The sequence below is a fragment of the Mizuhopecten yessoensis genome, unplaced genomic scaffold (genome assembly GCF_002113885.1).
Source record: "Mizuhopecten yessoensis strain PY_sf001 unplaced genomic scaffold, ASM211388v2 scaffold10913, whole genome shotgun sequence".
NCBI classification, from domain to species: Eukaryota; Metazoa; Mollusca; class Bivalvia; order Pectinida; family Pectinidae; genus Mizuhopecten; species Mizuhopecten yessoensis.
This window is the reverse complement of record NW_018408784.1, coordinates 191,584-219,214: the sequence shown is the minus strand read 5'-3', so window position 1 is coordinate 219,214 and position 27,631 is coordinate 191,584. Positions and strand designations below refer to the sequence as shown.

Sequence of the window (27,631 nt, the reverse complement as noted above, 5' to 3'; positions counted from 1 at the left end):
AATAATGAATATGCAAATCATGACGTCACATCACCTTATAACAATCTCACACACATGTGTACACCACCGGCAGTATTGTAGCAGACATCAGGCGATTGATGTTGTATAATCTCATGTAGCGAAAAGGAAGTTTTATTTTGAATTCAAAATGGGAGGACACGTTTCAAGAACGGATTATGAATGGGTTTATACAGAGGAGCCGCATGCGACACGGCGAAAAGAAATCCTTGGTAAGTTTATATTCTTTACATTGGATGAAGATGCAGTTGAGCATCCTTACACACACGTACTGTACATGTGCCCATCCATATTGCCTATATATTCGATCTTGCTTTAAATGTCATTTCCTGTACATATCTGTCAGTTTCTTTTTCCAATGGCAATTATTTATATAAACTGAAAATGAACACATTTGTTAGATACTCACAAAAAGAAGAAGAAATATTAAAACATATTTAAAAGGTTAGATTTTTTTAATCATTTAGGTAGACCACGGAATTAGATTATCTAAGTCCGTGGGTAGACTAAGCTTTATACTGTCCAGTGCCGATTAGGCCTGTATATGTTCTTCCCTGAATATCTGAGACTCTTTTCGGTACATTTAGTAAAGTTAAGCATTAAAACATCTCTGAAGCTCAAAGAAATAATTCTGTTGAAATCTTTGAAAAGTCAAGATGGGCAATGTGCTAAAATTTTACAAGCCTACTGTATAAAAATAAATCACTTCACTGTTGATGACAATCTCATGAATGATCTGGTGTTCCGAAATTAATGTAATTTATGTGGCAGAACAATTTTACATGGTATAATATGGAGGTCATTGATTATTTATGTACAATATATTTATTTTGACAAACAAAAATTTAATTTCATGGTACTAAAAGAGCCTGTTCAAACAAATATTATAGTAATCCCATTAGTTGACATAAGGCTTCATGTTTCCAATATAACATGCTTTTATTTATTTATATAATACCAGGGCAAGGCCTATAATGGCTATATATATGTATTTTATGTCCTGGGGATCAATGCTGTCTGTGTCAGTGTCATATTCAATATCGATATTAATAGATTAATTTATGTCATACTGATATCCCCAGAGCATTATATTTGTGACCGGTTTATCTCATAAAATATTCAGTCTATAGCTAAAAATATATGTGTTAGGTTGCTTTGTTATTTCAAATTTTTCAATCAACACAAAGGCATTTGAGCTGGGTTTTTTAAACCACCAAAACACCTAAGGTCTAAAATACAGCAAGAAGATTGTGAAATATTGATACCTTGTTAAGGCACGGACTAAGACTAATCTTATTTTGTTATTAAGATAAAGGTACCATCAAGTTAAAATATATCATTACCATATTCACATGCTAAAATGATAGATATATGTTCAAGTCCATTTCTAAAGAAACATTCCATATCAATCATATCTTGCGATGTTTTAGTCAGAATTATTCATAGGTCTATAAAAGTTGAAAATAAAAATGATAAAAAAAAATCATCTACAGGGGTCAAACAAAGAACATATATATGCACTGCCAATTCTACACTTACTGAGTTAAGATGGGACTCTAAAAGCATTATTAATGCACCGATTGAAAAAACGAGAGCAGAAAAGGGCGAAAAATCAATCATGGGATTTTGAAATATTTTTGTTATGCATAACAGTAATTGTTGGTTCTGAAATAAAATATCAGTTGAAGAACAATTGTCCTCGGTTGATGTTTTTATGCTAAGATTAAAGGTACATATACTTCCAGATTACTGAAGATTAGTAAACTCGTTGAAGTTTGAAATAGATTAATGCTTTCAGGTGGTGTCATTTACCTCAGAAGTATAACTAAGCTCTATGTATTCTCTTTGTAGCGTCTACTAAATCTGTTCATCAAGTAAGGGTTGACCCTTAAGTACATGTACTTAGATATCAGTCAAAATTGTCTAAACTTCCTCTTGAAATCCATGGACTGGGCGACAATAACCTATTCGAGCTGACATACTACCATGTGTGTGGATGTTCCACTTTATTGGGTACCAATTCTTTTGTTATACAGTGTAATTCAATTCTATTGTAGTTATTCTTGACCCATATCATTTAAATAGTAGTCTTATTTAGATTCTTTAATGATAAAGGTGATCTATGTTTTTTGGGTGTTTTTTGTTGGGGGGGGGGGGGGGGGGGTAGGAATGGTTGTGATTTTGCCCTTTTCGGTATTTTAACATTTAGGTGAATTTAAACTTAGGCATGTTTCATAAGAGATGCATTCTGAATTCCAATTTAAAAGAAATTATGAATTCTCTATCAAGACAAAAATTTTGTAATGGGCAAATCGGAAAGATGCCAGACTGTCTGTATAATGAATGAAACTGCCTTCTTTTTACCTGTTATCATATATTTGATACAGTCAGCTATACAGGATTTTAGCTGTCAGATAAGGCCTACTTACACATATTCCCTCAAGGTCATGTATTTGACCTTGGGATCATGTCACCAATTCATGATACATGTACCTGATGTCCCATCACACACACACACTGTGCATGTATATAGCTACAGGTAACTGAGTAAAGAATAGGTCTACAGCTTCAAGCAAAGATAGTGTAGCTAGGTTAATCTACCTTACATATTCTTGTTAGCTTCACTGAACCTTTGTAAAATTCATCCACAATCACTCCATAGAAAGTTGTAATGAATAAAAATGGAGAGCTAAATATCATTGTGAGAGAAAATCTTTAGGTAAATGAACTCTATCAGAAGTCATTGTTTAGAATTTTTTCATCTTTTTTTTTGTTAAATGGAAAACTGGTGGAATAAATTTTGTTCAACTAACTATGCTTTTACAGACAGGATTCAGGCTATGTGGTGATCAGGTGATGTGTGAAAATCACCAAATTTGTTATCCTGTCCCTGGTGAAATGGACAGGAGAAACAGCTCGGGTACATATGTATAATATGTGTAGCCTTCAAGTGATTGTTATTGGATGTGGGACGTGGATAGGGAACATTTTAATGAGAGCTCGAGTTAGTGAAGAAACAAATTCACAGATAAAGACACAGGTCTTTTCGAAACCCGCAAATCAGTATCAGATTACCCATGAAAGCTCTTGGTCTTAATAAACAGAGGCTGAGATTGTTATCTTAGAGTTCAAAGTGTATACACATACATAGCTACTCTGTAATAATACAAATCAAGTCAGCTGTTGCATTGACTATGACTCAAGGTGATATGTCACTGAATTTTTCTTATTGGTGAAGTCACAAATACGACCAGATCCAGAGAATATATAGAAATTACCCAGTCTCTCTATTACTCTAACAACTTAAACAAGCTCGAATTGAAGGCGATAATAACAGTCAGAATTAAAATAACAATAGCGAGGTATTTTGCAGTGACTGCATGCCAAGATAGTTTCTTCTGTTGAATTACACACCCATTCAGGTCAAGGACTATGCATACAAGTACCATATTTGATGTAATGAGGGCCCCTGCTCTAAGAAGATGTTTACAGAAATGACGTGAATGCTATTGTCAAATTCCAGATGTTTTCCTTCCTTTTCAGGAGTTGTGTGGTTAGTTTTATTAGTTGGACAACTACCGCCTGCTGAAACTATGAACACTGCCACCTTTCAGAATGAATTAATATACTGCAATATTAATGGGGAATTCAACTAATAGGGGGTGGGATAACATAAAAGAGAACTGCATGTCTCTGCTGTGATGGGAAAACTTTAAAATGTGATTTTTTTTGTTACGTTTTCCTAATAATTGTCCCCCTTTCTGCCAATCTTTAATCACCCTGTCTGAGCAGCAGGTCAAATATGATAAGAGTCCTCAGGTAGCCCCTGCAGGCCAGGCATTGAAGTACAGGTCTCGTGGCTACAAATAGTTAACCGTTAATTGAATTCATCATCATTAATACTACATGTATACATACAACTTGTCTGCGAACATAAGTCTACATTTCTGTCTCAGTCTTTTTATTGTCCTATAATGAATTTAATTTTATTGACCGTAATTAGACAATAGATATTTACACGGAACTAAGCTGAATAAACAAAGTTGCTGATAGTGATGTCTCAGACTTGGGAGCGTTACATACCAGTAAAATTGATCTTGAACAAATTTGCAAATATGAAGTGCAATTTTTCATGTCATGATGTTTGCTTTCAAATGTTACAGTGAAGATAGAAATTGATTGTGCAGTGGTCTCGGTGCTGCACTATCAATTCTCAGTTTGGTATTTTAGAGAAGTAGGTTTAATTTATTTTCAGTAAATAATTCAACAGAGAAATTGATCATGCACAGAAATCATGAAATCAATTTCATCCATAATACAAGGTACACTACATGAAAGAGATGTTTTGGCCCCATATTGAATGAGTTTAAGGTATTGTTTAATTACAATAAAGTGTTTTTATTATCTAGGCAGTGAAAACTAAGTTCCAGGCTGGTGTTCCTGATCAGATTTAAAGCCTGCAACATTCAAACGTTAAACATAAACCTTCAGTTTTTTCGTGACATATTGATTCCAAGGGTCCGGAGAATATACATACCAGTATATCAAAGTGAAACCCTTGTTTAACAAAAATGTTACTTTAAAGAAACATTTTCAGTGTCAATTTAACTGAAAGTTTTATGGTGTTTTTTTTGTAAGATGACTAAACAGTAAGGGAAAAATTAAAATATATATGAAAATTGGTTCCATATTTTGATTACTGAGTCTCAAAAGAATGTAAATAACGCACTACTTATGTAAATTTACACTGATTTCCATCATCGTCTGCTGGATAACTGAACTATTCGGTAGTGAAGCGGACGTAAAACCTGTCAATCAATCCATTGATTTCCATCAACACTCTGTATCAACTATTCTCAAGTGGGTATCTCTATAGCGACATCTCTCTCTGTGAACCCTGTTATAATTAATGCATGCATGCAGTTTAGTAGTTTATGACAGAAATAGATACATTACATTGTTACTAAGTGGAACAGATGTCGACAGAATTAAATAATATATATCAGCTACCGAACACAATTGCATGTCTTAATTAGATAACCTTAAGATAACGAAGAATCTTGTTCTACCTAAATATAAAGAAAGGGGAATCAGTAAATTTTATTGTAGTCTTGCTGGAATTGTGAAAGAAATCTAAGTGTGTGTATGGTTCAGTATGGTTTATGTTAGGAAGAGGATTTTGAGCTGATATGCTGAGGGTGTATTTCTGACCTGGACCTGTTGGTACAGTACCAGTTATCTTTTATATTACAAACTACCTTGGCCCATATATCGCTAAGCCCCTCCCCCCNGGACTTCATTTATATCTAGGTTATGTTAATTAGCAGTACATATTTTTAATGTTTCTATTGGCCATGTATATTATCGCAGCCTATAGCTATAAGTGCCCTAATTTATAAGTTCTGTTTAAAGTTCTGTGTACAGTCCCTGTGCCAAACTAGACAACAAAAGAATTTATCCTATGCTCATAAACACCCTTACCTGGACAAAGCTTATCTAGTGCAATTGTAATACCTTGTATATATGTGTGTATGTATACACATGTACCATGTACACTGTGTATCTTGTACTGGCTGTGTCAACCGATTACTGAAACAAATAAAAGCTTAAAGCTGACAGTGCAAGTTGAAAATTGAGATTTTGAAAAAAAAAGTTAAGTTTTTCTTGTTTAGAGATCTTCCCTGTCTCTTTCTTCTACCGTTTCTGAGGAACTGCTGCTTTTTAGTTTGTCCTTGCTTGGTAACGAGTATGGGTCTCGCTGGGTATAAAAAGTGCATTACTCGTCAAACTGGTTACCATTTGTTCAGTATGTGCACAAGGTGACACTATACTATACTATATATATAGAACACTTTCATGCACAATCTTTTACCAACATTTTGTATCCAATCATTTGAATAAAATTAAAACGGAACGCATCAAAGATATCATTAATCTAAGAAAAGTGGAAATAGTGGTAAAATACGACCAATTAAAATATCTAATGCATGCAATCCCCGTAGTGATAACCTCCTGTGTGAAAACAATAATAAATCAAATAATTTTCATGGGAACGGTTCAGTTATCAAATTTCACATCGTTGACTACACAACTGGGAGTGTCACATTTTGCATGTGTTATGCTTGTCAAGTGCCAGAATTTTTATATCGGTTGTCGATCAGGGTGCACGGTACATTGGATCACATTTTCTTTTTATCTCGATTGAAAGCTTTTTAACTTGCACTGACAGCTTTAAGGAGATTAACCTATGGTATTTGAATACTTTTGTTTGTTTGTTTGTTTGATTTTGTTTAACGTCCTATTAACAGCTAAGGTCATTTAAGGACGGCCTCCCCTGTGTGCAAGATGCATGCGTGTAGTGTATGTTTGTGTATTTTGGGAGGCTGCGATATGTTCGTGTTTGTCTTCTTGTAATAGCGCGGAACTGATGCCGACTTTATAGTGCTACCTCACTGAAACATACTGCCGAAGACACCCAGCAGGACGCCCCACCCGGTCACATTATACTGACAACGGGCGAACCAGTCGTCCCACTCCTAATTTGCTGAGCGTTAAGCAGGAGTAGAAACTGCCATTTTTAAAGACTTTGGTATGTCTCGGCCAGGGGACAGAACCCAAAGCCTTCCTCACAGGGGCGAATACATTCCTTATAACTGATAGTTTGATCAATGAATGAATTCATTTTTTTTTGTGATAGACTATTTACATGCATGTACATGCTTCAGTATCAAAATGATGGTACCATGTGTTTTTGAAATTTACATATATTTGGTTATTGGTATTGAAAGAAGTATGCAGTATAATGTCCACATTTATCTATGAATAGTATAGATGCCTGTCAGAATCTTCTGCATGCATGAACCTCACTACAGAAATTCAGTTACAGTGTGGCTTTTTCTGTAGGAATGCATGGATACCATTTCTTGTGGCCATTCTTCATACTACGTGGGACTTACAATATAACTTCAAGCAGCAAACTGCAAAGTCGTGTGCACCACAGGGTTGCATGGCTCAGTTCCCTGCAATATATTCCAGAGACAGTTGATTACTCCAACAGAAAAGTTTTGGAAAATAAACAATGGCTTCTTGCTAAATGTTACTGGTGAATGCTTACTTTGATCATGACTTTAAACATATTTTATTGTCCAAAATAGGTCCAAAGGATTTGGCACAATTAGTCATAGCAACGTCTGAAGCCATCTCCTATCAGCCAAATATTTCATATATATACAAGTGATGCCATAGACAATTAATTTCAAATTCAACAATTGATAGAAGTAAATGACATGTAAATTGTAATAAATATATTGTATATAGATTATGTTCAAAATCTTCCACAGGATTTGATGAAGGACTGCATAATTATGTTCGAATTCATTACAATTTACATCCAAAGCCAGGTTTTCATTGCCAAAAAGTAACAAATTTAAGCCTATATTAAAGATATTAAAAGTTTGAAGCATTACTCCACAAGCTTTTGAATAAAATTGGCACTCAAAAAAGAAATAAGCATTTTCACATGAAAGCTTACAAATATAACACTCATCGAGATGCCCTAAAGAGCCATAACTGGCAAAACCGGTCGGCAAGTATACCTGTAAAAAATAATTAAGTATTCTACCTACCCGTACTTATGTTTTGAAGCTGGTTAATATTGAGGACAATACCATCTACTGTATGTTTTATTTCCCCTTAAAATCCTTTCAGGATAATATCACCTACATGTACTGTATAACGTTGTATGTCTTGCTCTGTATGTAACACACATGTCAATCATGATAAAGAATTTCTCCCACCCTTCACAGATGTGTCACCCCCTAGAGGGAGATAACATCGTGTTGATTAGCACATGTTCAATTGTGACTTCATTAAAATGTGTCACCGGTAAGTGTGATGTCATCAAATGTGTATGACAATATTCATACCCCACATGTGTTTTTGTTTACACTTCTATCGATAGAGTTGTTACTGAAATAATAGGATGGGAGAAAAAGAATCATCCCCTACCTTAGGAATCTCCAACCCTCAGGGTTAGACAACCAAAAAACATCACCCCCGGGTTGGAGATTTCTCTGTCACACCCTCTAGGTAGGGGAAGATTTTGTTAGTCAACTTTTATAAAGATAGGGATGTAACTAAATTTAGGTATACATGAATAAGAAAATTTAGTGATTTTTAGTAATTCAGTTTTAATGTTTCTTGTTGTGACAAGAACTTGTCCAATAAACATGCAGAGTAAGCTGAATATTTTCCACAAATACTGCTGAAGTTATTTGCTACCCTTTCATGATCACAAGCTTGACAACTAGCTAAGTACCGACATTCTCATTTGATCTGATATCTTCTGACAAATAGTGTAATCTATGAAATAGAAATTTTCACTTGGTTGCTGGGAAGAAAGTTATTTTTGTGTAATTCGAGTAAAAACTATGTGATTTACACAAAACTATGTTTCTGGTTTCGATCCAGAGCCAGATATTATGTCTGTAAATCAGTCATCATACTCGATACAAGTTCTTCTGTGGTCTGTCCCTGGGTTATCACAAAACATGGGCCATTATTGTGTTACCATCTCATTGTCCTGTGTATATTACTTGTATTTTCTGTATGTATGTTTGTAGTATACTCTGACGCCCATTTATGTATATCTTTGGTTGTACAGAATGTGACATGTGCCTGTGATTTGTATCTGATGTGCTACTGTATATAACTAGCGACCCACCCTCTGATTAAGCAATTTAAGTGCCGAAGACCTTTCTGTTGTCATAACATCACTCGGGTAAAAAAAAACATATCTAAAAGAGCAGCAAAGTTTTGGAATTTATATTCCCCACTTGCAGGATAGACTGTGGGTTGGGTTAGACATACTGTTCAATTTGTATTTTTGAACTTATTTTAAATTAGCCATAACTGACACTGTGTAAGGTAATTGCAACCAAAGAACTCATATGGCATTCATCGGCTCTGAATCTCATGGCCCGTTCGTTGAAGGCATCATTATCATGACATCACATGGGGGTACTCTTTCAACTGAATTAATTCAATTTTTGTGTCGCCTGCAAAAAGCTGGTGACACATAGGTATTGCTATGTCTGTGTTGGTGTCGTCCGCACAGAGGTTTTCGTGCGATAACTTGAGTTTCCTTGGGTCGATCAAACTCAAACTTCATACAGTGCTTCCTTACCAAAAGTGCTTGCTTGGGATTGCTTTTCAGTTCCAAAGGTCAAAGGTCAAGGTCACTGTGACTATAAATAGAACATTTGTTTTCGTGCAATAACTTAAGCTTCCTTGGGCCGATCAAACTTCATGCAGTGCTTCCAAAGATCAAAGGTCAAGGTCACTGTTACTATAATAGGAAATCTGTTTTCTTGTGATTTATTTTATTTTATTTTGTCAAGTTGGCATTCATGATATAACTGGCAACTGAAAGAAGTTTTTCAAACCAGTTGATTGCAGGAGTCAGTGTTGCAGTCATATACTGTACATGTACAGTGGGTATACTTATAATGTGGTTGCAAGCAAGCCACTAGTGCTTGCCATTGCTGAACTAGTCAGCATGTCCCAGAGTTTTACAGCATCGATGGAAAAACTAGCTTGTCAGTATACATAAGGCATTATATTTTACCCTCATAATCCTAGGCTGTCACACAAGGACTTTTAGGGCAGTGTAGGAGATATACAGGCCTTGAAGTCCTCTTATGTTGTGCATTACACTGCTGCTACCTGTGTAGGAAGAATTAGGGAATTTGTATCTTTAATACAGCTACAGAAATGTGTCTTCATGCAGGTACATGTCTTGTCCTTAATTGGGTCAGATGGGGTGATGATTGTGTGTGGGTCTATCGTGACATAAGGGTGTATAATAATATATATATGTGCTTGCTTTGTTTTTGTACAATGTTGAATGTTATTATAGCTGTCTGTCTGTTTGATCATGTAATCACAGCCATGACAGTGTATTGTATGTAGCCAGCTAGTACAGTGATCTAAGGTTGACCCTGCATTGTACAACTCTAGCTAGCTAAAGGTGGTCGAGTATTGTACTAACATATATGGTATACCTGGTTTATTATGTCTTTAGATTTCTTATCTGGGTTGTAAACTGGTATTAGAAATAGAATGTACCACATTTATATTATATCCAGATCAGTTATCTGAATTGTATTCACATGAACCTCATCATAGCATCAACGCTATTAAGGAAATAAAATTTCATTGTTCTTGTCTATTTTTTAGTGAAACCATATTAAGTCTGAGTGTAGGCAATGTTCAGATAAGAAAATATTTTGAAAGGTCAAAGTTATTCTAGATATTTGAAGCAGTGTCAGGAATTCAGTTTTACTATGAGAACTGTTTAGACATTTTGTAGATCTAGGCTCACAGGATTTGTGCTCCATTCTGAGGTGATAAGAAAAGTATTTTGCTTAAATTTGTTCATATACCGTTTTTGACCTAATAAGGTGCACACACTTCCCCCCTTTTTCCTGAAAGAAATAAAAACCAGCAGGTAATGGGTCAAGACCAGTCATCCGGGATATTTGGAAACTTTTTGAAAAAATATATGTAGCTTTAAACTGAAAATTCACATGTTAATTCCTAAATGTATTATCTATGTAACTACATATTATAAAACAAAAATTGGAATTAAAGTTGCATCTAAGGTAGTTTTGGGTTCATGAGATTTAGAGGACCAGTTATAACTTTTCTTCTTTGACAGAAGGCTTCCCTTGAGTTTCGGGAAAACAGTGTTCTATTCACTCACTGTTACCCAGTTACAAATATACGCATACATCCTAGCATACCTTAGTCGCTGTTAATAAAAAATCTGTAGCTGTAAACTCCAAATATATGTTCCTTAATAAGAGCACCCCTTCTCTCAACTACCCCTATACTCTGCACCCTTATTAGGTCAAATATGGTAGATTGCATTGACTACACAAATTCATGTTATGTTGTAAATGTCTGGAAGAAGGAAACTGGTCACTCTCATGGCTACGAAAACACTTACAGTGAAACCTTGATATAATGCTCCTCGTTTAATTTACCACCTTACTAACTGCCAACATATTTCAAGGTCCCTTCTTTCTCTCTATGTTGATAATTCCTTTATATGTTTAGTGACCTCATTTTATCGCCAAAACCCCTATATTATATATAACACCAACATTTCTCTGGAAAGGTAATTTCAGTATAATGAGGTTTTATTGTATGTCTGCCTTGACATTCACATATATAATGGGTAACACAACATATATCACAGTGCAGTTTGACTAGATGTGAACTCTTGAGTGTTTGTAATATGGACACTAATTATATAATTAGTCCTCCAGCAAGTCAATTTTCATACTCCTGAAAACGTATACAGTAAAACTGTGTTATGCTGCCATCATTTGTGCATTCTGGTGTTTAAAAGGGTTTGCTGATATATATCAAGGAATGCCTACAAATGTATAAAAAAATGTGAAGAAAAAGAAACAGGACATTGAATTTGAAATTTGGGCCATTATAGGAAGGTTTTACTCTACAGTGACATCACCTGTGGTCATACTTTCCAACTTTCCATGGGGGAGATTCTGCAAGTTCAAAATTAAAACCTAAATAAAATGTGTGAATATACACCCTCTAGAGACAAAATAACCCATTGAAATGACATATTTTGAGTTGTTCTTTCAGATGAAATCATTAGCTCTTTGAATATAGGAACAGTTTTAAAAGCAAATTCACTGGTAGAAAACACTATATTTTTTTAAAGGGTCCAAAATCGGGAGTCTCCCTCCTAAATAGGGAGGGTTGGCATGTATGTGTTGTCAATGATGGTATATACATGTACATTATACAGAGTCATGGTAATTCTCAAGAGACCTGTAGATCTATCCTGTTTTGTATAAATTAAAAATTGGATGTTCATTGTAGCAAAGAGTATTAGCATTAGCGAGACATTTTGTATTAATCAATATGATGTACTACATATATATATACAGCTGTATACATGTTTTAGCTGTGTTAAAAATGTATGCACTAAGTACTTGTTGAGAACATATATTGATTTTTATACACATATTAAGACAATGTGCACTGTGCCAAATTTAGGTATTCAAGGTAAGATCATAAAACTTGGTGTGTACATTAGTCATACTAAGGCGATATGCACTGTACAATATCAAGGGCCCACAACCCCTAATTTACAGAGTAATTTTATTTTTTTATTTTGCAAGATCCTTTAGAACTGTGATCTGCATACTTGTATGCAAGGAAGTTCAAAAGGTTATATTGGATTTTATTTATGGCATTTTATCACATATTAAGTATTGGGAACCTTGGATGTACGTTTACATAATATATGTGCAAATATGTTTACAACTTTAAATGTATGACTGCCATGACATTATGTAAACATACATGAGGAGTTTCTTTGTGTGAATTTTATTTGTCTGGAAGCATTTTGATGTTACATATCTCACCAGGCATACTTTTGTATAGCGCTATTTCATATTTGAAGCACCAAAAAAAAAAATGGTTCAAGAAAGACACATGGAAAAATTAGATATTCGGAGGCTATGTACTTGTAGCAGCACTTAAATAGTAATGTACATGTATTTTAAACTAAGAATGCCAGAGTTTGTTAAATATGCTTTTAAAATGAAGCTTACTAAGGGTTTTCATTAAGAGCAAGCAGGCTATGCCAAAATGACTGGTTCAGTTCAAATCACCTTTCTCTTTCACATGTATATATATCTCTTCTGTAATTTTACAAAAGTTGGTCGGTTAAAAATGTCTTTTGGTCTGTTACTGAAAAGTCTGTTGCTGCTAAAAATTGTTTTTGATATTGAAAAACACTTCTTTGCTTGAATAAATAGAAATTTAAGAAATTTAACTTGAATGTTATGCACAATTTAGTTTTTAATTTACAGAAGTTGTGTTAATGATCACTGTGATATAATATGTACCTTCTGCATAAAGGTCTGTACAGCGTTGAAAATGTACCTGGAAAATAAAAATTATTTATGGAAATTTCAAGCTATATATATATACTTTCAGTCTTTGTGGAAGTGCAATGAAATGGAATAAATGTCACTTTATCTACCAAAATGTGTGTAGCTTTTCATGATGGTAAGATTAAACTAACTTCAATTTTTTTTATCAGCTTCAACAACTATCATAAAAATGGTGTTTGATAAAATTGAATTATCGAGACAATTCGATGATAGAAAATAATTTAAGAAAAAAAACAGCACCATCAACTAATCAACTTTTGGTGACTGTTATAAAATATTCTGTCTGTTAGTTGTTATTTTTACAACATGAACAACTACAGTGGATAAGTACATGATATTTAGTGTGGTCATAGATCAAAACAGTGGTATATATCCAAGATGGCAGACATTTGTGAATAGGGGGGTTGCTCGCAAATTAATCCCCCTCCCAACTTTTGGCCCATCTTTTTTCTCAGGATTGGGGGGCTTATTCGCGATAAAATATGGTACCTATAGGCTAGTAGTTTAAGTACTAGAACAATTAATTTATTTGTAAAGTACATGTACCTTGTCATGACGTTTTTTTTTTTTTATCTTTTCAGCCAAATATCCAGAAATAAAGCAGCTGATGGGATGTGACCATAACTTAAAGTACATTGTTGTTGCCATGGTGTTGGCTCAGATTATATTAGCCATCATGGTGGCTGATGTGTCCTGGCCAATTGTCATAGTTCTGTGTTATGTTCTTGGAGGCACAATCAACCATTCCATGACTCTTGCCATTCACGAAATTGCTCACAACTTAGCATTCGGACATTCCAGACCAATGGCGAACAGAATTCTCGGTTTTATAGCAAATCTACCACTTGGAGTTCCTATGTCAGTGTCATTCAAAAAATACCATCTTCAGCATCACCGTTACCAAGGTGACGAGAGAAGAGATGTGGACGTACCTTCTCCGATTGAAGGACAACTTTTCTGCAACACTTTCTGTAAACTAGTATGGGTAATACTTCAGCCATTTTTCTACACTATTCGGCCACTTTTAGTGCTTCCACAACCAGTTTTGACTCTGGAGGTTGTGAACTTTGTATGCCAGCTGATCTTCAACTGCTGTATCTATTACTTTTTAGGAGGCAAGTCCTTAACTTACCTGATTCTGGGAACGTTTTTGTCTACAGGACTTCACCCCCTCTCAGGACATTTCATATCTGAACACTACATGTTTATCAAAGGACAGGAGACCTATTCATACTACGGCCCTCTCAATCACCTCGTCTTCAATGTCGGCTACCACAATGAACACCATGACTTTCCGAGTATCCCAGGCTCAAGGCTCCCAATGGTAAGAAATTCTTATCTGTTTTCCAGATTTGTCTGTGCCTTTCTTATTGGTAATTACAGATTATTTTCCCTTATGATAATACCGTACACTGGAATCTGGTTGTCCGTCTGTCTATCCGTCAATCTATACCGGTACCTCCATCTATTCGTCTGTCTTTAGACTTAATTTTGTCCAAACAACTCCTACAGTTTTTAGCTGAATTTCATGAAACTTCACCCATGCAATCAACTCATTCTGAAGTTTTTTTACGAAAGTTAGTCTAAATTTTGTCCAGGGCACTCTGAACTATGCTTTGACCATTTTATCTCAACATTTGAAAAAAAAAAATGTTTGGGGCATGTCTTTTATACTATTTCACCTGGAGTAACCTTTATATGCAAGTATGTCTTGGCTGGTGGAATGCACAGTAAAAGATGTTTGTCACTGTGACCTATATCCTGACTTCAGTGGACAGCTTGATGATTAAAGAAACCATCACCAGTAAGGAACTATGGGTTGCCTTGCAATACTTGCCTTGTTCATTTAAAAAATCTTCTCAAAAGACCTATTCCTACAGGTCTTGGCAAAGTTGGGGTTATAAGATGGCAATTCTGGTGACAGTTTTAGATTTCATTTGCTGTTAAATGGGATGTCAGTTAAAAAAATTCAGACTGCCAAAATTGACAGAAATCAGTTATTACGAGGCTAATAAATAAGGGAATCTTGTGTAGACCGATTGACAAGTCAAAGATATTGCTTACCTTGTTGAACAACATTGGGTTAGTGGAATTTGCCAATGCACTAGTAAAATTTGGAAGTTACTTCCCAATTTACCGATCTATGGTATTCAAAATTAATTCTAGCTCTGTATTACATGAAACATTGTGATTTCGGCAAAGCTATCCAAATTTTAATGAAAAAATATTTTGTCTGGATCTCTACAGAAAATAAACAAAGCTCTACATATGAGAAGTATGTTTTTTGACTTTTTCAACCGTGTTTCAATCTTAAAATCTTGGGTTTGACTTGTTTAAAGTGAAAATAATCTGTAGAATGTTTTTGAGAAATATTGAAATTTGGACGAGATGACCTGAGTGATAAGAATCAATATATATATATATCTACAAATTCTTACCTAGATAAAATGCTTACCATGCCTGATGGGACAGAAGAATACCCTTGAAAAGTGTTAGCCCTAGTATAAAGCTTTAAGGCGGGACATTAGAGCTACATCAATAAATAGCAGATTCTCGTGGCTAACGTTTCAGAGTATTGAATAGTGGAGTGACGCACAGATTTGATAAGGTTGGACTTGACAATAAAGATCAACCTGGTGTTGCACTATGGCATACATGTGCACTGAATTACGTTATCAAGGAGAGTTTGTGTAAAAGGCTTTGATTTATTTGTCCCTTTTGGTGAACACTTGAAATGGAGGTCAACGTAGGTATGCTTACAGAAATTGACATGGTATCTATAGAATTAAATTGATTTTCTGTATCCAATTTTCCTACAGAGGTAATATTAAATTAATGTTGAGTGTTTATCGTGGGACTATATCTTACCAAGGACACCTTGACCTTGGCTTCTTAAATAACTTCATTTGAAAAACTGTTCTACAAGCTTAAGCTTCAAGTCAATAAAAAGATCAAATGCACAGCATCACCTTAGGCTTTGGGAAAGTGTAAAACTATGAGATTTACTGGTCCCTAATGTCATATATATACACAAATATCTATAAAATGATAATAACGCCTTTTAGTAGAAATAGAGCTTTATTACGTGTCTATTGTTTTTAATTATTGGAGCAAAAGATGCCATTTTGCACTGTAGTGGTGTGCATACTTGCCAACTCTCCCTATTTAGGAGGTAGACTTTCTAACGATTTAGGACGCTTAAATTTAGTATTTTAAACCAGTGAGTTTGGTAAGCTATTCATATGTTTTAAGATTTAATGATTTCATCTGAATTTTCAGGGGCTATAAACACACATTTTTATACGTCTTTGACGGGAGTATTATGGTATGGCGTTGTCCTACCGTCCGGCGTAAACTTTTGTTTGTCCGGCAATCTCCTCCTACATTTTTCGACCGTTCTCTTTGAAACTTGTTATACATAATAATCATGATATGAAGTTGTGTCTCCCTTAAAAGAATTTAGATGCAACAATTTTTCTAAAAGTTATTGCCCTTTGTTTATTTCAGTATTTGATTTTTTGTCCGGCAATCTCCTCCTACATTTTTCTACGGATCTCTTTGAAACTTGGTATACAATACAATCATGATATGAAGTTGTGTCCACCTTAAAAGAATTTTGATTTGACCATTTTTCTAAAAGTTATTGCCCTTTGTTCATTTCAGTATTTGATTTTTTTATCCGGAAATCTACTCCTACATTTTTTGACAGATTTCTTTGAAACTTAGTAGGCTAAATAATCATGATATGTTGTTGTGTTTCCTTGAAAAGAATTTTGGTTCAACAATTTTTGCAAAAGTTATTGCCCTTTGTTCATTTCAGTATTTGATTTTTTTATCTGGAGTCTTTCTCCTACATTTTTATAGCATGTCGGCTAACCACTCTTTGAATGATGCAGATCTTATTTCAATGTAAGAAAGTATATATCACTATATGGCATTTGGCGGGCGTATTTTGTTCCGCCCCGCGGTACTCTTGTTTATTTATGATTTAATTTTGAGCATGCAGAATCTCCCCTATGGAAATTTCAAAAGGTTGGCAAGTATGAGTGTGTTGGTTGAATCACAAGTAGACCCAAGTTTTCGCTTACATGTACTGGCCCTGGCCAATACATACCTAGCGATATAGGCTATTACATGCCCTGGGGTTGTAATACATAGTGGATCTACTAGCTAGTGGCCATTACATTTATGATGGAATATAAAGTGTCTACTCATAAAATACTGATTTTAAGCTTGTGATTAACTGATACATGTGTGTATGTGTACTTCATTTTACTTTCATCTTATATGGTCTACATATAGGTATAATTGCACTTTGCTTCAGTCCATTCAAACTAGCTGGCTACCTATAGCGAAATGGGAAAACATTTTATGAATTATGTTAGATTTTACTGGATAAAAATCTGCAAGAAGAGAGGGGCTAGACTATATATATAATAGATTTAGGAATAAGTATGCATGCATACATGTGTTTACACATGCTACCAAATTTAAAATTTCCATGCAGGAGATTCCACTAGCTCAAAATTAAAAACATACCTGACATTAAAATGTGTTTACATACCCACTAAAGACAAATATTACTTTATAATAGCATCTTTTGAGCTTATATAATCAATAGATCATAGAATACAGGAATAGTAATCTTGAAAATGTGCATTTTTATGGTCCAAATTATTGCAAGTCTCTCTCCAAAGTTGGGAGAGTTGGCAAGTATGAATATATATAGCTAGTAAAAACTTGTTCAACTATTTTGTGTTGCTGTATGTCTAGTCCTCAGTCCCTTTGAGTAGAAGAAGAATAGCAAAGCCTTATAATATGTTTAAAACATGTGCTGCACACATTTGAATTTTAAAAATCTCCAGTTACTCCTGGTATATAATATAAGTTCCCCACATTCAGTACAACTTGTGATTATCACCGATATATAGTTGGGTTGACTTAAAGTTCAATTGTTGATGATCATGTTATAAAAATTCAATTGTATAGGCTGAGATTACTGGCGTGTCACAGTGACATAATATGTGATTGGAACAACGACTTCATAGATAGTGCAAATTAAACAGATTTCTTAAATTACAGTGAATGCTCAACAACGCTCTATGCAATGTTATAGAATTAAATGCACTTGAACGCCTGAACATGTTCTGTCTAGGAAACACTGTGTAGCCCACATCTAAGAAAAAAACACATTTTGTTAAGCTGGGCAGACAATGACAGTATTAAAGGGTAAAATATTCTGATCATGCACAAAGAAGTACGGGTAAAGTTACAGCCAGCCAGGGTGAACCTGGTGATCAATAAAGTAGGTATATAGACAGACATATTGCAAGTTTTGTCATAATGCCGTTCAATCTTTTCCCATCTATAACATGTGCATGCATGTACATTATGTAGCCCCACTTCTTTCTAAACGACACTTAATAAATTCTAATGTACATATATACATATGGTTCTTGTCATAAAAAATGCACAGCAACCCCCANTGGCGGGCGTATTTTGTTCCGCCCCGCGGTACTCTTGTTTATTTATGATTTAATTTTGAGCATGCAGAATCTCCCCTATGGAAATTTCAAAAGGTTGGCAAGTATGAGTGTGTTGGTTGAATCACAAGTAGACCCAAGTTTTCGCTTACATGTACTGGCCCTGGCCAATACATACCTAGCGATATAGGCTATTACATGCCCTGGGGTTGTAATACATAGTGGATCTACTAGCTAGTGGCCATTACATTTATGATGGAATATAAAGTGTCTACTCATAAAATACTGATTTTAAGCTTGTGATTAACTGATACATGTGTGTATGTGTACTTCATTTTACTTTCATCTTATATGGTCTACATATAGGTATAATTGCACTTTGCTTCAGTCCATTCAAACTAGCTGGCTACCTATAGCGAAATGGGAAAACATTTTATGAATTATGTTAGATTTTACTGGATAAAAATCTGCAAGAAGAGAGGGGCTAGACTATATATATAATAGATTTAGGAATAAGTATGCATGCATACATGTGTTTACACATGCTACCAAATTTAAAATTTCCATGCAGGAGATTCCACTAGCTCAAAATTAAAAACATACCTGACATTAAAATGTGTTTACATACCCACTAAAGACAAATATTACTTTATAATAGCATCTTTTGAGCTTATATAATCAATAGATCATAGAATACAGGAATAGTAATCTTGAAAATGTGCATTTTTATGGTCCAAATTATTGCAAGTCTCTCTCCAAAGTTGGGAGAGTTGGCAAGTATGAATATATATAGCTAGTAAAAACTTGTTCAACTATTTTGTGTTGCTGTATGTCTAGTCCTCAGTCCCTTTGAGTAGAAGAAGAATAGCAAAGCCTTATAATATGTTTAAAACATGTGCTGCACACATTTGAATTTTAAAAATCTCCAGTTACTCCTGGTATATAATATAAGTTCCCCACATTCAGTACAACTTGTGATTATCACCGATATATAGTTGGGTTGACTTAAAGTTCAATTGTTGATGATCATGTTATAAAAATTCAATTGTATAGGCTGAGATTACTGGCGTGTCACAGTGACATAATATGTGATTGGAACAACGACTTCATAGATAGTGCAAATTAAACAGATTTCTTAAATTACAGTGAATGCTCAACAACGCTCTATGCAATGTTATAGAATTAAATGCACTTGAACGCCTGAACATGTTCTGTCTAGGAAACACTGTGTAGCCCACATCTAAGAAAAAAACACATTTTGTTAAGCTGGGCAGACAATGACAGTATTAAAGGGTAAAATATTCTGATCATGCACAAAGAAGTACGGGTAAAGTTACAGCCAGCCAGGGTGAACCTGGTGATCAATAAAGTAGGTATATAGACAGACATATTGCAAGTTTTGTCATAATGCCGTTCAATCTTTTCCCATCTATAACATGTGCATGCATGTACATTATGTAGCCCCACTTCTTTCTAAACGACACTTAATAAATTCTAATGTACATATATACATATGGTTCTTGTCATAAAAAATGCACAGCAACCCCCAATTGTTTTCTTTCTTTTAGTTTAAGGTACATGTTGGCTACAAAATAAGACAAGTTAAAATTCCAGTATCGTTAATAGAAGCCGTTCTTGTACCACTGTTTACTCTCCAACAACTTTCACAGGGTTATTGTTATCAATATTAAATGATAGTTTTATGTAGCACCCTGAAGGTGTTGCAGACTAATCAAGAGCAAACCATGTCTGTTTTCCAAAATAAATATTAAAAAATAGTTCAGACCTCAATCTTTTAAGTTATCAGATAAAATTTTACATGTTTGACTTATCAGATCCTCTTCTGTACTGGGAACCTCATCAGATGTAGATCCATCAGTTTGATTTCTGGAAAATGTCTGACCACTGGCATGGTTTTTGTTTGAAACAGTTGGAAGTCTATAGTTTCTATGTAAAAAATGGACAATATCTGAAAAGGTGGATATATTATTATATAGTGTGTGCAGATTTCACAAAATTTACTGACAGAGGTCTGAAACTGCGATCTTTTGTATCATAACGGATTTCTTCACTATCTTGGTAAATCTACATTATAGAGTTATCTAAATGTTTGTAATACAGATTAGATTTTAGTGTCCATTCACGGCCGACAGTATTAGCTTCAAATCGGAATCATGTAAAGTGTCAGTTTTTAAATTGATGTTGGTACGTAGTTCTGCTGTTGAAATTTAAATGTAATTGATTTTCTTTGCCAGTGATTTATCATTGATAAGTCTGGATTTGTAAAGTCAAAGCAGGCATGGTACCTGGGTGGTTGGATAATATAAGAAGGAAAGAAAATCCAACACTGCTCTAAGAGAAATCTTACAAAAATAGCACACATTTTCTTGTACCATATCATTCACATTAATTATTATTTCTGCCAATTATGTATGAAAAGATGAAAAACATGTTGAATGCCTTTTCATATCCTATGATAAGAAGGTGCACCTCACTTTGTTCTTGCTTTGGATGTGGTACACGTGGGTTTTGGAGTAAAATATCATTTCTAGATGATATGTATTCTACAGTTCTATTCTGTGTCTGACAAGATTTTTGGTGGTCATTGGTCAAGGTTAAAGGGTCTAATATCATACCTGATCACTTAGCTAGTATACTTAATTAAGATATCTCATGAAGTTCTCAACATCTTTAGTTTATATTTACACCACTGTTTGGTAACGTCAATTTCAACACCTGATCATGATAAGATTTTGAATGTTAAAATTCAAAAGTCACAGTTAAAATGTCAAAGGTTAGATGGGGGATATATTAACGTGATCTGGGACTACATGGTAATGAAGTGGACATAAAACCACTCAAACAACCAACAATCACTTTGTATTTATTGATCACACAAGTCATGAAGCTTGTCACCAATATTTTGCTTCGAAGAGCCTGAGCCACACTAAATACTTTTATATCATGACATGGAGACTCCTTGAATTTACTAAATATATATATATATATATGTATTTCCCTAAGACATGTGCTATATATAAGCATTAATGGGCTTATTTCAATATCAAATCTGTACCTGTTATATGCAGGGCCAGACACTGAATACGTCGGCTGCTGAATACAAAGGCTACTGAACTATAGATTAAAGATTAATATTAACTCAGAAAGTATTAGGGGAATGCTTTTGTAATTAACCAACTTACCAGGTACCTATTGTAATACTTAGTTTTACCTTTATTAATTCGAAGAGGGATTTTAAATGTAACAACACTTACAATCCTATTGCTTATATACGATCAAAGGTATTAAGTATACTTTCTGTTATAAAATATGGCATTTCTTTGATTTTTTTTGATTTTTTTTACATTGGAGTTCTTCACATTGACTATATAGAACCAGTAAAATGTTTGAAAAATGGAAATGTCATTTTTATCTTATTATGGCTTAAACAAGGATTTGTTTTTCAAACTATCTGCCTGTTCATTAGAATTGTGTTTTATTTTTACTGTATTTAGTCAAAAGAATGTTTTCTTTTTCTTTTGAGGGCAGAAGTATTGAACATGAGCCTGTTCTGGAATTGCTTGGTTATATGCTTTTGGACTGTTTTAAGGATCCCCAGTCCACTGCCAAAAACTATAACTAAGTGTTGGAAACCGTTTTTTTCCCCCGGCATGACTATTAGCTTTTATAAATCAATTCTGAAAAGAAGAAAAAACATACGTTACGGGAATTTTATGAGTACATTAATAAAGATGAAATAAACAAAATATAACCAACTTCAGTGTTCTGATCGAGTGGAAAGAATTCAGCGGGGCTAGACTGGTATACTAACACTGGACTTGAGATTGTTACACTATTGCTCTAACCAAATGAGCTACGTATACCTTAGGCCTAAAGATAGCTCATTACGAAAAACCACACAGCAGTGGGACAGGGATCCTTAATTTTTTTAATTTTTCCTTTTTTTTGTGTATATTTTACAGCCCATATTAAAATGTTTTTTTTTAAAACATGTTTTTCCAAAAAATACAACTCTAAAACGAAAAATAAATTATCACGAATCCCTCACAAAGAACTTGTCATTGTAATGGTCATTTGTTGAAATTATTTTTTTCATATTTTCCGAATTGCATACATTTTTTGTAGGTACAAAGGTACATGTACTATATACATTAAGAAAAAGGAAAGAAATTCTCTGAGCCTTTCCTAATTATATATCTCATGTACACTAGGTTGATAGTTTTCTTGTGAATTGTACTGTTTTGGTGTAAAGACTTTGGTAATTTGGTATGCTTTGTACTCTACCTGTTCTAAAAGTTATTTATAGTGTCTCATTTCTTTCAAGCATTTATAATGACAAAGTTTTGCACATAGGATTGTGTCATATTGTAGTTGTATTTGCAAAAAATAATTGTCCATAGTAATTTCCATTCCATTTATAAAACATGTAAATTTGTTCAAATTTAAACCATATACTTCAGCAAGTATTCCTGTTAAATAATGATAATTCATGTTGATTATAGTATGTTTAGAGGAATAAATGTATAATTATCATTTTCTTTTAGCAGTAATATAGCCAACTCCTCAATACACCGGGGCCTAGAGTATTCATGAAACCGTTCTCGTGCTTAAGCATTGAGTCTGTGCTCAAACCTTCTTTATTGCAGCTGACTTTAAATCATGTAACAGGATCCAAAAGTCAAGTTTAAACATAGAAAACAGTATTCAGCCCTTATTCAAGTCTTCCAATTTGTGCCAGATCATCGACAAAATGTAATTTTGTATTAATTTATCAATGGAATAAGAAATTGGGCTTTGAGCAAGAGAATGGATTCATCAATATAAACCCGGATGTTGAATGTTATAGCAAATCCTCTGGCCCTGACACCAGACTTGGATAATTATATTGACAGATAGATGTCTGGTGTATCTATCTGTCAACATTTCTAAGCCTGGTGTCAGGGCCAGAGGAAACTTGGGCTAGTGCCACTGGAAAATTTGATTCCGCTGGGGAACATATTTAAATCCAAAAAGGGAACATGTCTCAGTGCTGTTGACAATGCATGGCAGGGGTTAATTGTTTACTCTCAGAAACAGAATGATACTTTAATTAGAACCCCATAGTGTTTGAGGTCCACAATTCAATAATCAGTCAATCAAAAGACATTGCTGTTTTCAATTGATGCTAGACACTATTTGGCTGCCCTGCTAGCATACAAAAAATGTGCTGTTTTGTATGAACCAAGGGGTTCTGTATGTGTCACTTCATATTTCAGATAGTAAAGTTTCACAGATTAACATTACCCCAGCCGTGCAACAGCAATTTAGTTATGTTCCCTTTTCTGGATTTGGATATACTACCCTGCAGAATTTTATGTTAGCACCCAAAGACCTCTGATTAAGAGTTGATCAGACACTGAGTAAACAAACAGTAAAAATGTCTGGGCCCTGTCGGGACCAGTAGTGAGATATCTGAAGGGGTAATACTTATGCTGTATATCCAATAAATTGAAAGATTACACTGTAATAAGTAAAAAGGAATGAATAAACAAATGTTCAAATTGGTTATACATGTATGTTTAAATATTATACATCAGATTCTGTAATTCATTAACACACTCTTAAAGCCTGAACAATAAAAACAGATTATAAAGCCGAAAAATGTATATACAAACCGAAAGTAGAACAAATACCATACTTTCTTGAGTGTGCTTACCACTCAGACTACCCTAGGCCTACACCCCCCCCCCCCGGTATACCAAAAAAATCTACTTTGTTCATATATGCATTTGATATGTTAGTCTTGCAACTGGAGTCATAATAATTCAAAATAATGAGGTGGTCACATATGGCTGTATGGAAGTTTGTATTTTTTAACTGTTGGGTGATTGAATCATGATTCCATAGTATTCCAGGTATTAATTGCCTGTAGCTTAATTGGTAGAGCGGTAGACTGGAAAGCTAGGGAGAGCTGGCTCAATCCCCAGTGGAAATAAACTTCACTTTCACTGTTAAACATAGAGTCTGTGGTCCTCCCTGTTATAGTCTGATTAATATCAGATCTTTGCATCGCTCCAGTTCACTGATATGTCACATGGAGCGATACGAAGATCATATTTTTTAAGTAGATTGTCTCTGTGGTGTCAGAGTTGTATTGGTGTTTGAGTGCCAACACATTTAAAAGGGGATGTAGCAGATATTATTGTTCTTACTGCCTTTTTACTTTAGGCTAAAGGAAATTCCCTTTAACTGCATTGGTGTAGAGCAACAAAGCTTATCATCACTGAGTCTTGGTAAAATAAAAACTTTTGGACTCATTTCAAATGAAATTGAAACTCATTTAAAACACTTTTATGACCATGTATATAAGGTTGTAAATTTAGTCTCTGTTGTATGCTTAGTATAAAGCTGGGTTCCCAAAGCTTCATCAGCCCTCATTTGTGCTTTGTGACACAACCCTTTAGTACTCAAGATCCTTAGAACATGCTTTATTATCGCAATAGTAACTGCATCTTAAAAATAAAACAATATTGAAGAAAATGTCCTTAATTGTTGTTTTCTTCGAGACATTATTGTGATTTTATGACATGACTTATCAGTATGATATGGGTGATACAAGTTTGCTTTATCATCCAGAAAGTAGAGTAAGAAAATGATGTGTAAAAAGTTTGCTAATTTTTGGTAGATATCAGATTTTAACAGTGTCCAATCTTTGTTTTGTGATACAGTATTAAAATTATCATATTTTACATTTAGAGAAGTCATTGGTATAAATTGCAGACTTGTTTGAGTTGTGGTCTGGAGCTAAACATTACTGTAACCTACTCCTATTGTATTTACAGGTGAAGAAGATTGCCCCTGAGTATTACGACAACCTTCCCTGTCATCACTCGTGGGTCAAGGTCATCTACAACTTCATCACTGATCCAGAAATTGGACCATACTCGCGCATCCGCAGGAAAATGAAGGATGAAGATACAGATGGAAAGAAAGAATGAATGAAAATTTAGACGGCCAAGAAATATTTTTATATTGTACTGTATTAAGACCATCAATTTAGAGTTTATTATGTGATGGTTCCCTGGGCTTAAAGTTCCTCTTTCAGAGTATTTCTTTAAGTTCTATGAATTTATCAAAACTATTACACACCTTTTTATAATTTCTTATATATAGATACATTATAACAGGATAATGAAATAGCATTTGTTTGAATTTCTACTGAACTGCATTATATATGGGTGGGCTTATTACCAGACATGGGCTTATTGCTGGATAAATATGGTATATGATAGTTATGTGCTGTGTGTATGTCTGTCTTATATATTGAGGGATACAGTACCAATTGTTTTTTCATAGTTTTACTGGAGAGACGGCACCTAGACATTGTTTTCCTGTACATGTATACCTGATTACTTCATGGTTTGAAAAGTAAATATGTTTTACTCATCAAATGAGAGGTGTGATATTTGTACGAAGCATGTATATCAGGTTAAATCAAAATGTGTTAATTTTAAATATTAGAGGTGGAATATCTTTTGGCCTACGACATGTATTTTCTATTACTGATTTTAGAGTTATACTGATATAGAAATCAAATTCACATTGCTTTCCACAAAACAAAGGTCACTTTAAGAATCCTTATTGCACAGGGACCTGAAAATATGTATTGGACATCAGTTCAGACCTATCCTCATGTATACAGAAGTGGATTTTTCAGGGGTTAAGACAACATTTTGTAAAATGATGGCACACTATATTTTTATGAAGAGGTTCCCCTAAGGTGGTTGTTAGTTATCATGCTTAGCTTTAGGAAATAAATTTTCAAATTGTAAGCCTGTCTTTTTCATTTTGAAAATTAACCAATGAGAGTTAGATAAACATGATAACGAGCCATCTCGAGTTTGAGGGTCTCTTTCCCCCATAATGTTTGTATCATATCTGAAGAACCGTATGGTTCTCTTGGACATTGAGGACTAGATCAGGGAAACAATGGTTATGAATCATGTTGTCACAATGAAAGATGACAGTGCAAAGCGTCGTCATGTGACATCATAATTAAAAGACTGGCCAATGAAACCACTAGCTGGTTGTTACCCACGTATGTGTAAGATGTTTACCAACTATTTGCATGTGTATCGTTTGCCTGAGGAGTGAAGAAATATACACATAATATGGGAGAAATGCAAACATACATTTTGTGATAAGTCCTCGGGCCTCTGTGATGTTATTGGGAATATTGAAATTTATATGACATTACCACTGAAGGTGAAAGTGGATGGGTTGATCACTGTGTTCCCTTTTGGCTTTATCAAATTCGTCTCTGGAAAATATATTTCACAATCATCATCATCATCATCATCATCATCTAAAGTTCATCTACAAAATTAACACAAAACTCGTATCAAATAAATATCAATGGTTACTCTTGGTCCAAGCTTTTAGGTTTAGCCTTTCATAAGGGATTAAATGGTCCTCAGGAAGTTAGCACACTTGGCAAATAGAGATGTAACATAAGGGTGAGGACCATTCAATACCTGATGGTGGGCTAAGCCTGAAAGCATCGGTCAAGACTGTGGATATTTATTTACCAGTAGGAACTTTATGATAGACAGTTAGTGTTATCAAATAGCCTACAAGTAGTTTGTTTTTATTGCCAAGGTATTAAGCAGCCATAATTTTGTTTTCATTAGTTTAAAACACACTGTTGAACAATCCTGTTATAATTGTACATTGTTAATGTTAATTGTGAATTGTTTATTAGATTTTGACATGTTGTTTATTGTTAGAATTGTTAATTTGTTGCTTTAATTATCCTCATTAATGAGATTATCTAGATTATTCTTGCCAAATGCTTCTGCTTCAAAGTAAAACAAAAAACTAAGAAAATACATTAATTACTAAATTCTCAAAATGTTTGTTTTGAATCGCTGTCTATGTTATTACATTATTATAAATGCTTTCTTTAAGATTATGGCCTATGAAAGTATTACTGGAACTGTGTTCTATATTATGTAGTGTCATTAATCTCGAATTTGGTATTCAGAAAAATCAGGAATTTTCTTTCCTGGATTCTTATATTTATAATCAAAATAATTTGAAATTTCTAGGATTTTTTTAACGTCTTTCCATATTTCG

At 34.3% G+C, this 27,631-nt stretch overlaps 1 protein-coding gene across 1 annotated transcript; it reads left to right on the top strand.

Moving 5' to 3' along the window:
• Positions 1-42: 42 nt before the first annotated feature.
• LOC110463500 (sphingolipid delta(4)-desaturase DES1-like) lies at positions 43-25,694 on the top strand. Its single transcript, XM_021518130.1, has 3 exons — positions 43-230; positions 13,595-14,337; positions 25,339-25,694. The coding sequence occupies exons 1-3, from the start codon at positions 149-151 to the stop codon at positions 25,492-25,494; spliced, it is 981 nt and encodes a 326-aa protein (XP_021373805.1). The 5' UTR covers positions 43-148; the 3' UTR covers positions 25,495-25,694.
• The last annotated feature ends 1,937 nt before the right edge of the window (positions 25,695-27,631 follow it).

Excerpts from the sequence above, each read along its gene's own strand:
- LOC110463500 (XM_021518130.1), top strand. The coding sequence starts at position 149 with ATGGGAGGACACGTTTCAAGAACGGATTATGAATGGGTTTATACAGAG. Across the intron at positions 231-13,594 it reads ACGGCGAAAAGAAATCCTTG|CCAAATATCCAGAAATAAAG; the intron begins GTAAGTTTATAT and ends TTATCTTTTCAG. Across the intron at positions 14,338-25,338 it reads CAGGCTCAAGGCTCCCAATG|GTGAAGAAGATTGCCCCTGA; the intron begins GTAAGAAATTCT and ends TTGTATTTACAG.